The sequence below is a fragment of the Ctenopharyngodon idella genome, chromosome 19, assembly GCF_019924925.1.
Source record: "Ctenopharyngodon idella isolate HZGC_01 chromosome 19, HZGC01, whole genome shotgun sequence".
NCBI classification, from domain to species: domain Eukaryota; kingdom Metazoa; phylum Chordata; class Actinopteri; order Cypriniformes; family Xenocyprididae; genus Ctenopharyngodon; species Ctenopharyngodon idella.
This window is the reverse complement of record NC_067238.1, coordinates 20064801-20080843: the sequence shown is the minus strand read 5'-3', so window position 1 is coordinate 20080843 and position 16043 is coordinate 20064801. Positions and strand designations below refer to the sequence as shown.

The 16043-nt window shown below is 37.1% G+C and overlaps 3 protein-coding genes across 4 annotated transcripts in view; 2 read left to right on the top strand and 1 right to left on the bottom strand.

The window, feature by feature from the left end:
* The window catches only part of LOC127500850 (tapasin-like), a 50907-nt gene that overhangs the window by 20284 nt on the left and 14580 nt on the right, over positions 1–16043 (top strand). The window lies entirely within an intron of this gene.
* Positions 5974–6948, top strand: LOC127500849 (proteasome subunit beta type-8-like). Its single transcript, XM_051872397.1, has 3 exons — positions 5974–6121; positions 6336–6540; positions 6779–6948. Exons 1-3 carry the CDS (start codon positions 6056–6058, stop codon positions 6865–6867), a joined length of 360 nt encoding a protein of 119 aa, XP_051728357.1. The 5' UTR covers positions 5974–6055; the 3' UTR covers positions 6868–6948.
* The window catches only part of LOC127500841 (class I histocompatibility antigen, F10 alpha chain), a 46007-nt gene continuing 38702 nt past the window's right edge, over positions 8739–16043 (bottom strand). For both annotated transcript variants that reach the window (XM_051872391.1, XM_051872388.1), the window contains 6 exons: positions 11358–11633; positions 10504–10776; positions 10214–10309; positions 10080–10103; positions 9744–9786; positions 8739–9662 (listed from right to left, as the gene is read on the bottom strand). In XM_051872391.1, coding sequence (XP_051728351.1) covers positions 9755–9786; positions 10080–10103; positions 10214–10309; positions 10504–10776; positions 11358–11633 — 701 coding nt within the window. In that variant the 3' untranslated portion in view covers positions 8739–9662; positions 9744–9754. The remainder of the gene's footprint in view (positions 9663–9743; positions 9787–10079; positions 10104–10213; positions 10310–10503; positions 10777–11357; positions 11634–16043) is intronic.

Here is a 16043-nt window from a genome sequence, read left to right as displayed (position 1 = left end):
TTAACAGTGATCAGTGCTGCTGCTCCAGAAAAACGTACGTCAGTAGTGACCGACGAATTGGGATATCACTAGAGAGCCCTATCAGCTTCGAGTGAACTGAAACAGACCAATGGAGTTGGCGTGCGATATTTGTATAATGCGCACCGATCCCAAATAAAGCGCCACAGTTATGAACCCCTTCCAGTGCCCAGTGCAAGCTCTAGCCACCCGGCGCACCAATTGGACGGGGAAGGGGGCGAGCTTATGCCGAGAGAGTCTACTGCTGTTCCGACATACCCACTAAGTAAACTAGACTACACTGGGGAAGCGAACCCATGGGGGACGCTGCGGAGACCACTACCCACCCGCAGGGGAGGAATTTACATGGAGAGTACACATATGGACTGGCCATGGGCAGTACGCATATGGAGTCCCTGGGATGGCTCCACCTGGGTAGGGGGAGACTCATCTGACAGGTGACAGCAGAGCTGGCTCTGCTAAGGGAAAGACATGGGCTCACCGTGGGGAGTTGACCGTGGACAAACACACACATGGGACCGCTCACGTGGAGGGGTCACGACATGTGGAACCCAGCCAAACGTCAATGTCAGGGACGGAGGTTTGGCCTGGCATCAGACACTCCGCAATGTCCGAGCCGAAGGGGGAGGCGGAGGAACTCGACAGGGTAAAAGGATGCATGTATCCGGCCCAGGGGGCGGGAGTGGCATTGCAAGTCGACACTAGAACGGGCTCTTCGCGTCTACTGGCTGCTGGAAGCGAGTACACGGGAAGATACCGGTTCCACACGAAGGCTATAGAATCTAGAGAATGTGTTAGGTGTCGCCCAGCCCGCAGGTCTACAGATATCTGTCAGCGAGGCGCCGTGCGCTAGCGCCCAGGAAGAGGCCACTCCTCTGGTGGAGTGGGCTCTCAACCCAAGCGGGCAAGGCACGCCCTGGGATTCATACGCCAGGGCGATGGCATCCAGTATCCAGTGGGCCATCCTCTGCTTGGAGACAGCCTTTCCCTTCTGCTGGCCTCCGTAACAGACAAAGAGCTGATCTGAGGTCCTGAAGCTTCACGTTCTGTCCATGCACAGACGCAGAGCGCGGACGGGACAGAGCAAAGCTAGGGCTGGGTCTGCCTCCTCCGAAGGCAGCGCTTGCAGGTTCACTACCTGATCTCTGAAGGGAGTGGTAGGAACCTTGGGCACATATCCAGGCCGGGGTCTCAGGATAACGTGAGAGTCACCGGGCCCGAATTCATGGCACGATTCGTCAACTGAAAATGCGTGCAGGTCCCCTACCCTCTTGAGCGAGGCCAATGCAACCAGGAGGACGGTCTTAAGGGACAGTACTTTTAACTCAGCTGATTGCAAAGGCTCGAAGGGATGACTCCGGAGAGATGTAAGAACCAGGGTGAGATCCTAAAAGGGTACAGAGGGAGGGCGAGGAGGATTTAGTCTCCTCGCCCCCCTCAGGAACCTGACGATCAGATCGTGCTTCCCTAGCGATTTACCATCAACTGCATAGTGATGTGCGGCAATAGCGGCAACATACACCTTGAGGGTGGAGGGAGACAGCCTTCGCTCCAGGCCCTCTTGCAGAAGGGAGAGCACAGATCTGACCGAACATGATCGGGGGTCCTCTCGGTGAGAGGAGCACCATTCGACGAACAGGTTCCACTTCAACGCATAGAGGTTCCTCGTAGAAGGAGCTCTAGCGGAAGAGATAGTGTCTGCGACCGCTTGCGGGAGATCACTCAGAACCTCCGCGTCCCGTCCAGGGACCACACATGGAGTTTCCACAGGTTGGGTGCCCCGTCTCTGAGTCAGGAGGTCCTTCCTCAGAGGAATGGGCCAGGGAGGTGCTGTCGCGAGGAGCGTGAGGTCCGAGAACCAAGTCCGAGTGGGCCAGTATGGAGCCACTAACAAGACCTGCTCCTCATCCTCCCTGACTTTGCACAGGAGCTGTGCGAGAAGGCTCACTGGGGGAAACGCATACTTGCGTAGGCCCCGGGGCCAGCTGAGTGCCAGGGCATCCGTGCCGAGTGTGCCGCCGGTAAATAGGAATAGAACCACTGGCAGTAGACAGTCTCCGGGGAGGCGAACAGATCTATCTGTGCCTCGCCGAAGCGCTGCCAGATCAGCTGGACCACCTGGGGATGGAGTCTCCATTCGCCCGGAAGCGGAGGCTGCCGTGAGAGCTCGTCGGCTGCACGGTTGAGCATGCCTGGGACATGAATGGCACGAAGCGACCTCAGATGCTTCTGACTCCATAACAAGAGATGGCGGGCGAGTTGCAACATGAGGCGGGAGCGTAGACCACCCTGATGGTTGATGTACGCAACGGCCGCAGTGCTGTCCGAGCGGACCAGTACGTGCTTGTCTGTCAACAGCTCCTGGAAGCGGCCCAGTGCAAGACGTACTGCTTGCAACTCGAGGCAATTGATATGCCACTGCAGTTGAGGCCCCGTCCACAGACCCGATGCTGCATGCCCGTTGTACGTGGCCCCCCACCCCGTGGCAGAGGCATCTGTGTGGACCACAGCATGCCTGGACACTTGTTCGAGGGGAACTCCCGCCCACAGGAACGAAAGGTCCGACCACTTGGTGAGACCGATGAATTGGGATATCGCTAGAGAGCCCTATCAGCTTCGAGTGAACTAAAACAGGCCAATGGAGTTGGCGTTCGCCCTCCGGGCGACTAAAGTAACAGCACGTTCTGTTGGTCAAGTGATGGCCACGCTTGTGGTCCAGCAGAGCCACTTATGGCTGACCCCGGCTGATATGAGGGATACCGACAAGTATCGGTTCCTGGACTCCCCCATATCACAGGTCGGCCTTTTTGGCAACGCGGTAGAGAGCTTCACCCAGCAGTTCTCTGCCGCCCAGAAGTAGGCTGCTGCTTCGCCATCTTAGCAGGGGCGGAGGACGACGCAGGCAGGCGCCCTCGGCGACGAGCGGGCTGAGGCTGTGCGGCCGGCGGCAGGGTGGAGGCAGCAGCGTACCGCCGGGGCAGGACAATGTTTGATGGCCTCAGAGTTCAGGTGTCTCTGAAGGTCTGACCTGAGTTTGGTGGTTCTAACTTTAGACATTTTAGTCTCAGAAGAAGAAAATTTGAAGCTTTGATTTTTTATTTATATTATAGAAAATGTAAAAATGCTAAATGTTTTCTGTGAGGGTTGTGTTTAGGGTTAGGAGAGAGAATATACAGTACAGTATAAAAATCATTACACTGTAAAAATGTTTGTAGCCAGACAGTCAGATATGTGTGTGTTTGTGTGTGTGTGTGTGTGTGTGTGTGTGTGTGTGTTTACATTTGAATTTTTTGACAGTTGGAGTTTCAGTTGGAGTTTGAATTCTGTCAGTGTAAGTGTCTATGGAATTTGTGTGAGTTTATCATCTGCTGAAAACTGTTAGTCTGATCAGTTATAAAGATATAGTCAATAAAATTAATAATCTTAATAATTAATAAAGAAGGATGGAGGAGAGACGAAGGAGAGAACTTAATTAAGTTTTGTTTAGTGGTTTTTATTATTATTACGGTTGAAGAGGGAAAAAGTGGAATGAACTATATAATTTAATAAGGGTTAAAGAGTTTAAACTTCCTCCTTGAAATTTTGGAGTTTATTTATTTATTTATTTATTTAAAAGAATGAAATTATCTCAATATAAATGTTTAATTTAGAGAAATGTATTAATCTTAGGTTATTGATTATATAACCCCCAAAGAAAGATGGTGGAGAGAAGAATGAGGGAAGCTTGTTTAATTATTATAATTATTATTACTGTTATTATTATTATGGCTTATTTTTTATTCATTTTGTATGTTTATGATTGTACTATTATGTTTTTCTTTCTTAGTTTATTTTTTTCTACCTCTCTCTCCAAGTTTTCTCTCCTTTTCTTTTTTAGTTGTTTTGTAAAAATGTTTTAAGGGGAGGAAAGAGAAATTATTCTTACAGTTGAAAACCACTAAATGTTAGAGGAGCAAATGCATTGGGAATCTGTAGACCCCTTTGTCCAAAATCAAAAGAAATTTTGGACAATATTAGGCAAACTTGTGAAGGACGCCACAGCTGGAAGTCTATTGATAAGAGTGAATGTGTCATTTTTTGTTTATTTGAGATTGTGATTATGAGGGAGGAAAACGAGCTGAAAGAGTTTAATGTTTCCCTTCATGATGATATAAATATTATTAAGGGGGGAAAAAGAAATAAATAAAGGGGAGGACTTATAAATAATAACTGTAAATACAAATGGTTTTAAACAATCCAATAAAAAGAAAGAGGTACTTCAGAAACTTAAGAGAGATGAAGAGGAAATTATTTTTCTGCAAGAAACACATTTAAATAAAGAAAAACATAAAAAATGAGAAAAGCTGGAGCTCAAGTATTCACATCATCATTTACATCAGCAAAATGAGGAGAAATATTGATTAAGGGATATTTGAATTTTAAAAGTGAATTTAGTAAAATAGATCTGGAGGGAAGATTTGTTAGTGAGCGGAGAATTAGAAGGACAAAAAGCAACTTTAATTAATGTATAAAACCCACCTGGGGAAAACGTAAAATTTTTAAAAAATTATTTTATTGTTGTTAATAATGGAAGTTAAAGGAATAATGATTATGGCAGGAGATTTCAATTTGGTGATGGATGAAGAATTAGATACTCAGAGTACAAGAAACACAGATCAGTAAAAGGGGCAGATGTGGATTGACAGATGTGTGGCGTTTACATATTACTCTGAAGCTCATAATATTTATTCCAGATTAGATTATATATTTATGTTAAAAAATTATGTGCTAAGGGTAAAGAGCTGAGAAATTTGACCAATAACTGTATAGATCATGCAGTGATAATGGAAATGGATCTTGGGAGTAAACAAGGATCTTCAATATGGAGGTTTAATAATTCTCTTCTTAGGGATAATATTTTTAAAGATAAAATAATACACTGTTTTAGAAATTATATAGAGTAATAATAACGGAGAAGAGACAGCAGTTATATTGTGGGAGGATGCTAAAGCCACAATGAGACGGGAAATAATAGCAGATGATCATGGAAAAATAGAGAAGTTCAACTTAGAAAATAAATTAAAAAGTTTACAAGAAAAGTAAGGAGGTTCATGAAGAGTTAAAGAAGTCCTTAAATAAAATAGAAATTGCAGATATTGAGAAGAACTTAATGTATATGATAATAGTGCAAAATCTCTAAGAAGTCTAGCGTTTAAATTGAAAAACAAAACAAACAAACAAAAAATCTGCAATAATGAGTATAAGGGATGAAGGGTTAGTTGAAAGAAAGGGAAAGTTAGATATAGTTTCGTGTTTTAGAGATTATTACCCGTCCTGAATGTCCCATCCTGAATGTTTGGATTCAGTAAAATTAAAAATTATTTGAATTCTTTGAATCTTCCTACAATTACAAGTCAACAAAATAAAGTGTTAACCTCTCCAATAACAGAAGAAGAGATTTTAATAGATATTAAAAAAAGTAAAACAGAAAAATGTCCCGGTAGTGTTTTACACCCTCATGTCATCCAAGATGTCCATGTCCTTCTTTCTTCAGTCGAAAAGAAATGAAGGTTTTTGATGAAAACATTCCAGGATTTTTCTCCTTATAGTGGACCTCAATGGTTTCCAAACGGTTGAAGGTCAAAATTAGTTTCAGTGCAGCTTCAAAGGGCTTTAAACGATACCAGACGAGGAATAAGGGTCTTATCTAGCGAAACAATCTGTCATTTTCTTTAAAAAAAATACAAATGTATATGCTTTATAAACACAAATGATCGCCTTGTAAGTGGTTCTGCCATTCCGCCTTCCGTATTCTTCAAAAAGCTTACGCTGAATGTCCTACGCCTTCCCTATTCAACTTACGGAATGAACGTAGCACCAGTTCCGAAAGACATGAACATCTTGGATGACATGGGGGTGAGTAAATTCAGGAAATTTTCATTCAGAAGTGAACTAATCATTTAATATGCAAGTATTTGTGTGTTTTAAAAACAGACTTTACAAACTACGTAACAAGCAGAGGATCTCAGTGTCCGCAGCCTCCAAACTCCTGTCCAACATGATGCTGGGATACAGAGGCATGGGCCTGTCTATGGGGAGTATGATCTGTGGCTGGGATAAGCAGGTGAAGTCTGTGTGTTTAAATGACTGGCTTTGTGTGTTTTGGTTGTTTGCATATTTGGAGGGTGCTCTCAGTCTAAGCATATTATATTATAGAATAAAATTAAATAAAGCAATAAAATCATTTTATAACTCTTAGTAAGTTCTTCATGTGTAACAATAATTATGCATACAAATAACCTCCAGTTATGTTCATATGATCTTTTTCCTCACATCAGGGTCCAGGCCTGTACTATGTGGATGACAATGGCACACGTCTCTCTGGCCAGATGTTTTCCACTGGCTGTGGGAACAGCTATGCATATGGTGTCGTGGACAGTGGTTATCCTGAAGATATGATGGTGGAGGAGGCATATGAGCTGAGCCGTTGTGGTATCGCTCATGCCACACACAGAGATACTTACTCTGGTGGTGTGGTCAACCGTATACAGCAATGTATTACAAATCGGCAATAAATCTGAGACAGAAATGTTCTTTAACAGTATTTAGTGATGTATGATGTGTGATGTAATTTACCTGTAGTAATGTGCCATTTTGTTTCAACATAAAAAGGACCTAATTTGTGACTTTGTATTTTAGAATTTTTCAGAAGTCTATAAATTCTAATTTATCCTCAGTCTGAATATCTTTATTAATGACACAGAAATCTTTTCTCTTTTAGTTTACCACATGCAGGAGGATGGCTGGATCAAGGTGTGTAAGGAGGACGTGTCAGAGTTAATCCACCGCTATAAGAAGGGAATGTTCTGATCACATCTGATCTCTTATTCATGCAAATTTCGCTCTTTTATTATTTGATCTGACAGTAAAAATTAAACTGTTCTCAAATCAGACGCATTTTTTGTAAAATGATTTCATTGTATTTACTGTAACTCTTTTAGCAAACTTAATGCGCTTATTTTGCAGGATTTTTGTGCTTAATCACAACATTTTAGAAAACAGCAAGTTTATATATGATGTATCATTATAAAAACGTCACTTATGTAAGGTATACACAGATACGATATCATTTCAATATAATGATATTTGACACAGTTAAAAAAAGAAACTGTACTTAAATTATTGCTGTAATTAAATTTTTTATTGACAGTCAAAATATGACAATGATAGTACCCAAAACAGAAATTTAGATGTGTGATTTAGGACCATGTACATAGACACAAAACTGATCTAAACATCATTACAATACAGAATCATGGAAGCTTAGTAGCCATGGAACGTGAATTTTTAGTTAAAGCCTTAAATTCAAGCATTGTTAAAATATTCTTATCTTACATGATGTTTTCACTCAAAAAAAAAAAAAAAAAAAAAAAAAAACCAACATAAAGATGAAATTCTGTAAATGAAGAATTTGTCATTCTAATGCTTGGCCAATAGTGTTAATGTGGGCCATTAGTTGCTAGGTAGACTTGAATGTAGCAGGTTGTGAACCAGATCACATTTGCAGGAATGTTTGGACATAACCCTTACAGAAACCCAAGAAAAAAAAAAAACATGTGTCATAAATATGTCATATAAACTGTTTTCCTCATGGGGGCCCCAAAACATATAGGGAATACCTGGACCACACACATAGACACACACAGCTAAATTAATTTATTTAAATTGCTATAAATGATTTTTAATCTACAGCTATAATGGCATTTGGTTTTTCATGTCAAAAGTTTGATTTGTATATGTCATTTTTAAAGGTCAGGTCAGGTAAAAAGTGTTCAGGTAACAATTGTTAGCAAATTCACATTCTCACATGCACTTTTTATGGTTCACGATTGTGTCCTTTCCTTTTCTTAAGATTACTGGACCTGTAATTAGATCTCTATCTTTCAGACTAAATGCATATTCTGTGACAGCTGCACCGCCACAGTTACAGTTATGACAGATTTCTATTTGGGATTTTATTATTACCAATTATATTTAATCAGTTAAGTCAAGTCCTTTATTTTTAGTGCTTTATACATTAGAAATTGTTTCAAAACATCTTCACAATAATATACAAAAAAAAAAAAAAGAACAGAATCAATGATGCAAACTTCATTAAGTTCAAATTCAGTTCAGTTCAATAACTGTGTAAAGTTAATTCATTTTGAAACAGGTTCAATTCAGTTATAAGCAGCTCTACTGGAGACAATAGTGTTGTTATTCAGCTCAATTCAGTTCAAAGGACTTTTTCATGAGATGAAGAGTGACTCAGAGTTCTTTAAATTACTAAATATGTCCCATATCTGAGCATCATGTGCTCAGATATTATTTTAATATATTATATAATATTTAATATATTATCTTTTAGGGAAAAAAGTACTCAGTACTAAATAACTGTAGTAGTAGCTGAAGTGTTAATGTAGTACTAGTCATTAGTCCTGCATTACTTCCTGCATAGTTACTAATGATGGACCATTATTAAAGTGTTACCCAAAATTCTACAAATGGTACTGCATCCCTGCAGCGGCAAATCAAGTAATTCTGATTCATCTTTCATACCAACTTTGGGCAGTAATCATGTAGTTAAATAGTTCTGTGTTTCCCTAATATTCTGCTGCATTTGAAGCAACAATTAATAGATTCTGATGAAATGTGAATTCATATTTTGGAGTAAAAGAGTGAAAGACAGACATACCACTTGCTCATTTTTGTGAGGTTTATTTATTTTAAAAGAATCAAAACCACATTACAACTAAAGGCAACCAATTTACAAAAAAACATTTATGTAACTTAATTTAGATGTATTAACCTCAAATTAAGGAAAATAATTCTATTTTACTCTACTTTTCAGATATTCATGTAAAAGTTTAATAGTACAGCATATACAATCATTTAACAAGAATCAAATATTCTGCAGAACAGCTTTTCATCTAAATTATTTAAAACACAAACAAAGGAAATATACAAACAGGACAGACCCATTAACCCTGTTTAAGGAATAAAATTCAAAGTATGCATGTTGATAGTTTAATTGATGGAAAAGCCCAAGATGTTCTGATCTAGACCATTTTAAAGTTTATATTAAGTTATTTAAATGTTGCAGTAGATAAACAATTTGATGTTTTAAATGACTTATCTTCTCAAACATTTATCTTCTTAGAGACAGACTGATCTATCCAGGTGGTTAAGCTGATTATAAACATTTCAGATTTCTAAATTCTTTTCTGATTTCTTTTTATTGTCATTACTGATATATTACAAATCCTACAAATCAATCAAACTTGTCAATCAGTCATTTGTATTCTTGATTGTATATCATTTGCATTTCTTTGTCACTAAAGTGAAATATACACATTTTCCAATTTAGGTTCTATGATCATTGTGTCATATTTATATGTTAAAATGAATAAGTTCATAAAATGAATAAAAACCAAAAGATGAACAGAAAGTGTGATAAAACAAAAACTTTTAACTTTACTTTTAGATGTAATCAATGTAGAACCATAAGACAGATCAATCACACCATGTGTGTGTTTACATGTTCTATGTGTGTTACATGTAGTTTTAGATGGACAGCAGGATAAGAATCATTTCTTCAACTTCATCTCTCACACTCATCTTGTCTCCTAAAATGGCAGAAACATTACATTTCAATAATTTTACATGACTGACAGTCGCACTGATGAATAATAATATCATACACTTACATCTTTGTGCTTTAGGATCCATTTGAACTATTATCAGAAGATTCTACAACAGAAAAAGAAAATTACAACAATAATACAACAGACAGCTTCTATAATTAGCACAAATGGCATTACATATTTATACAATGTTATATTTATTACTTTTAGTTACATTAGAGAGAAATATTGTAGGACACACAACATCTGTTTTGATTAATTATATGAATTTACATTACTTTATTTAAAACTACTAACAGATTTAAATATGAACATGGTACATAATATATACTATTAGTGATCAATGGCAGAGCCCATCTATAATTAATGTGTTATGATAAAAAAAGAGAAGGAACTTACGGCTCTGTGGAACAGGTTTAAAGCCTGAAAAACAACCAGAGAAACAAACTGTAGATTATTACAGCACACAAATGTGTGAAACATACAATATAATCAATATAGAGATAATGATAAAATATGAGACAATGTCTCACCTTTCTTTTTCCGATACACCACAAACACAACCACACCACTGACAACCAACAGGACAGCAACAACAACTCCAACAATGATGCCAATGGGAAATGAATCTGAAAAAATGATTAGAAGCAAACATCAGATTATGTCTGCAGTACATCAGTATCTAATATAATATTGTTTGTGACACTATAACACATTCCTGAACAAGTTTATAAGCATAAAGCAAATTATTTCCATGGACATTTTAGTTTGCTAATCTACTCATCAAAACAATCATTCTTATCATAGCTAATTAAGATCTCACCATCTTTCAGTATCTCTGTGATGGTTTTGCCCTGATGTTCCACCACACAGCTGAACTCATTCTTCTTCCTCTCATCAGGTGTAACTCTGATGGTGCTGCTCTTCTGGAAGGTTCCGTCCCCATTGGGAAGAAGTTCACCAAGATCCACATCCTCATGATGGTCATGTCCATTTCTCTGCCAGGTGATTGTTACTCCACTGGGGTAAAAACCTGTAGCATGACACGTCACTGGAGAAGAGGGATCCTTCTGCAACAGAGACACCTGAGGAGAGACTGAGAGAGAGAGAGGAAGAGAGAGAGGAAGAGAGGAAGAGAGGAAGAGAGAGAGAGAGAGAGAGAGAGAGAGAGGGTGATTAAGATGTACAAAAAAGATCAAGTGAGATTGAAAGAGAAAATCAGACACAAAGCCAGCCACATTCAAATAAAACAAAGCAAATCAAATATATAAGGTTGCTATATATTTCTCTCAAAATCTAATGTTGAATAGTTTTAATAGTTAATTTAATTTTCAAAAGTGAACCATTTGTTTGAGTTTAGCACATTCCCAGTAAAGTCTTAGATTTTTTTGATTATTGTAATGGCGTTACACACCCTCTGGGCTTCATGTTTATGTGAAAATTCAATTTGCTTGCGTTTTGTGTAGTTGTAGCCCTCAGAAATACCCAGCTATGTATATTAATATACCATTCTGCTGAGGAATACATATTTTCACTTTATTCTGAAGTAGCTGTTTTCTGGCACAAGACTTAAATCAGATGTAAAACACAGACACTCCAGAGATGCCCAACAACATGTGAAAATATGTAGGTTTATACAATAAATATCAAAATGTGATTCAGACCACCAATTCTTACCTTTTCTCATCAGAGTGTCCTTGCCATAATCAACATATTTGTTCAGCCACTCAATGCATGTGTTGTCCAGATAATTATTATCACTGTTTGCCTCTGCTCCAGTGGAATCCAATTTTTTCTTGGTAATCGTAGCTTGAGGAACAGCAGCAGTCCAGGTGAGGGTGCTCTTATCCAGGGTGAGGAAGTCCTCTCCATCATAGCCAAACTGCATGTATCCTCGTTTGGTGCCATCATCATCCAGCTCACAGCCGTACATCCACTGGAAGGAGTGAACACCTGAGACGAGAAAACATCATAATATATTATATCATACTCACCATTTCCCATAAGCTCTAATAGAACTGTCAAGACTTATTCCTGTTAAGGCTGATATTCCTGTCTTTCTTTTTCTCCACAAAACAAACATCCACATTTTTAGAAGAAAGCAATTCTGATTAGCTATGGTTGGTACTAAAATATACTAGCATTCAGGAGAAGTGAATAGCTGAATATGATTATATATATACATGAAACATGCGTCTGTGTGAATGTTGAGTTCATAGCATCTAAATATTTGCTAAGGTTATTTAGTAAAAGGTCAAAATAAGAACCAGCATGAGCTGTTCTTTGCATAGACTATTGACAGTGTTCAGTGTTGCTGCTTATTAAAAAAAATTAGCATACGAAACACGTATGAGAGAACATGGTTACTGTGTAGATGTTGTACAGAAAGAACACGGATTTCTTTAAATGTGTGAGAGAACTTTTGCTTCTAAATGTGTGCTATAATCGCACAGAGAAATTAACATGTCTAACATCTTTACAGCTGCATATTCCAGTAAAATGATAGTGGTATCACCCTAACATGCTAGATGTTATTAAAAATAAGAGTCTAAACTCAATCAGGTCACAGCTATAAATATGCAGAGAATGGACTTCTATCAAGTGATATTAAAGGTTTCTAACATCCCATCACACAGAGTAAAACAACCAAAGAGATCAGTAAACAAACTTTATGAATGAGTGAACTGTAGACTACAATAGACATCACATAATGGGTACATACATGCAGATAACCCCAGTCCAATGCAGACACATATTTGTTTTTGTGTGGTGTTAAAAATTACAGTGTCTGTGCATGTTTTCTTTTTTTCTTTCTTTTTTTACTACTGCTGATCTGTATATGACTCCATGTCATTGGAGAAAACACAGACTGTAGTGTTATCATGAAACCAATTCATGTTTGTGACCAAACAGATGAAGGAGAACAACACAACACACAGACACCAGCTAATATCAGGCCATCAAAGACATTAATGAGTGTTGATTTGGTCATTGACGAGGTGATAAACATTCACTGCTCATTTCTAAATGATCCATCTTAATTAATGCTATTGTTCAGGTGTGTATCAGTTGACTGAATGAACCTACAAACAGATTTCTCACATATTGAAAATGTGTGCTGTTCTCAACGGCTGTGCTGTGTTTAGTTTTGTACAGTCACACATGATTGTTTAAGAGCTGTAAAGTGGAAGAGACTGTAGTGTGAGTGAGAGAGGAAACATGTTGAGTATCACAGTAAAGGACAGTTTTACATTACAAGGATCTGCTGGACTAGATGATGTGGAGGATCAGTAAAGCCTTTTCCATTCGTTAAAGAATGAAACTGGGTTTAAGACAATTTTGCCTGGGTGTTGCAATGTGGTAGGTTGGGCATTCTGGGTGGCTGCTAGGCTGTTGCTAAGTGGTTGCTAAGGTATTATGGGTGGTTGTTATGGAGTTGGTAAGGCATTCTGGGTGGTTTCTAGGATGTTGCTATGTGGTTGCTAGGGTATTTTTGGAGGTTGCTAGGCTGTTGCTATATGGTTGCTAGGGTACTAAGGGTGGTTGCTAATGTGTTGCTATGCGGTTGCTAGAGTATTCTGGGTGGTTGCTAGGGTGTTGCTATGCAGTTGCTAGGATATTCAGCATGGTTTGTAAAAATGTAAAAATGCAAAATGTTTTCTGTGAGGTTTAGGGTTAGAGGATAGAATATACAGTTTGCGCAGTATAAAAATCATTACACTAAAAATGTTTGTAATTTTTACAGAAAAACTGTAAAAACATGTAAATTGGTTGACTGTAAGATACATTACAATATATGGTGGAAAATTACATTAACATATGTAATTTTACTGTAAAATACTGTCAAATCTATGGTTTTTGCAAATAAAAATTATGAATTACCATATAATTTATTTTAAAGAAAACAGCAAATAACATTCCCAGAAGTCACTGCATTACACATCACATATGATTGTTTTTTTAAATAATTTTGTTGTTTTGTTATTATTTTTATTTTTTTTATCAGTAATGTACATTAGTGTGATTTGTGTTACATTTGATGTTATTTAGTTAATGTTAACTGCATTATTTTAGTGTCATTGGTAGAAGTGTGTTTCCCTGATGGTGTTTTGTGTGTGTGTGTCTGTGTGTGTGTTTACATTTGAATTTTTTGACAGTTGAAGTTTCAGTTGGAGTTTGAATTCTGTCAATGAAAGTCTGTGGAACTTTTGTGAGTTTATCATCTGCTGAAAACTGTTAGTCTGATCAGATATAAAGATATAGTCAATAAAAAAAAAAAAAAAATCTTAATAATTAATAAAGAAGGATGGAGGAGAGATGAAGGAGGGAACTTAAGTTTTGTTTAGTGGTTTTTATTATTATCATGGTTAAAGAGTTTAAATTCCCTCCTTGAAATTTTGGAGGTTTTTTTTTTTTTTTTTTTAAGAATGGAATGATCTCAATATAAATGTTTAATTTAGAGAAATGTATTAATCTTATGTTATTGATTATAAAACCCCCAAAGAAGGATGGTGGAGAGAAGAATGAGGGAAGTTTTTTAATTATTATTATTATTTTTATTATTATTATTATTACTGTTATTATTATTTTTTTATTATTTATGTTTTCTCTCCTTTTCTTTTTTGTTGTTTTGTAAAAATGTTTTAAGGGGAGGAAAGAGAAATTATTTTTACAGTTAAAAAAAACACTAGATGTCAGCGGAGCAAATGCATTGGGAATCTGGAGACCCCTTTGTCCAAAATCAAAAGAAATATTGGACAATATTAGGCAAACTTGTGAAGGACGCCACAGCTGGACGTCTATTGTTAAGAGTGAATGTGTCATTTTTTGTTTATTTGAGATTGTGATTATGAGGGAGGAAAACAAGGTGAAAGAGTTTAATGTTTCCCTTCATGATGATATAAATATTATTAAGGGGGGAAAAAGAAATAAATAAAGGGGAGGACTTATAAATAATAACTGTAAATACAAATGGTTTTAAACAATCCAATAAAAAGAAAGAGGTACTTCAGAAACTTGAGAGATGAAGAGGAAATTATTTTTCTGCAAGAAACACATTTAAATAAAGAAAAACATAAAAAATGAGAAAAGCTGGAGCTCAAGTATTCACATCATCATTTACATCAGCAAAATGAGGAGAAATATTGATTAAGGGATATTTGAATTTTAAAAGTGAATTTAGTAAAATAGATCTGGAGGGAAGATTTGTTAGTGAGCGGAGAATTAGAAGGACAAAAAGTAGCTTTAATTAATGTATAAAACCCACCTGGGGAAAACAATTTTTTAAAAATATTTTATTGTTGTTAGTAATGGAAGTTAAAGGAATAATGATTATGGCAGGAGATTTCAATTTGGTGATGGATCAAGAATTAGATACTCAGAGACAAGAAAACACACATCAGTAAAAGGGGCAGATGTGGATTGACAGATGTGTGCCGTTTACATATTACTCTGAAGCTCATAATATTTATTCCAGATTAGATTATATATTTATGTTAAAAAAATTATGTGCTAAGGGTAAAGAGCTGTGAAATTTGACCAATAACTGTATAGATCATGCAGTGATAATGGAAATGGATCTTGGGAATAAACAAGGATCTTCAATATGGAGGTTTAATAATTCTCTTCTTAGGGATAATATTTTTAAAGATAAAATAATACACTGTTTTAAAAATTATATAGAGTAATAATAATGGAGAAGAGACAGCAGTTATATTGTGGGAGGATGCTAAAGCCACAATGAGACGGGAAATAATAGCAGATGATCATGGAAAAATAGAGAAGTTAAACTTAGAAAATAAATTAAAAAGTTTACAAGAAAAGTAAGAAGGTTCATGAAGAGTTAAAGAAGTCCTTAAATAAAACAGCAATTGCAGATATTGAGAAGAACTTAATGTATACGATAATAGTGCAAAATCTCTAAGAAGTCTAGCGTTTAAAAACAAAACAAAAAGAAAAAATCTGCAATAATGAGTATAAGGGATGAAGGGTTAGTTGAAAGAAAGGGAAAGTTAGAAATAGTTTCGTGTTTTAGAGATTATTACCCGTCTCTTTATAAACCAGATCCTGAATGTTTGGATTCAGTAAAATTAAAAATTATTCTTTGAATCTTCCTACAATTACAAGTCAACAAAATAAAGTGTTAACCTCTCCAATAACAGAAGAAGAGATTTTAAGAGATATTAAAAAAAGTAAAACAGAAAAATGTCCCGGTAGTGATGGATTTTACAAATGAATTTTATAAAGAATTGAATAAATTGTTGTCCCCAATATTGTGTGAGGATTTTAACTGGATTAGAACAGGATGAGTGACGGACATGAACTCATCTATTATAACCGTAATATTACAGGAAGAGAAAGACC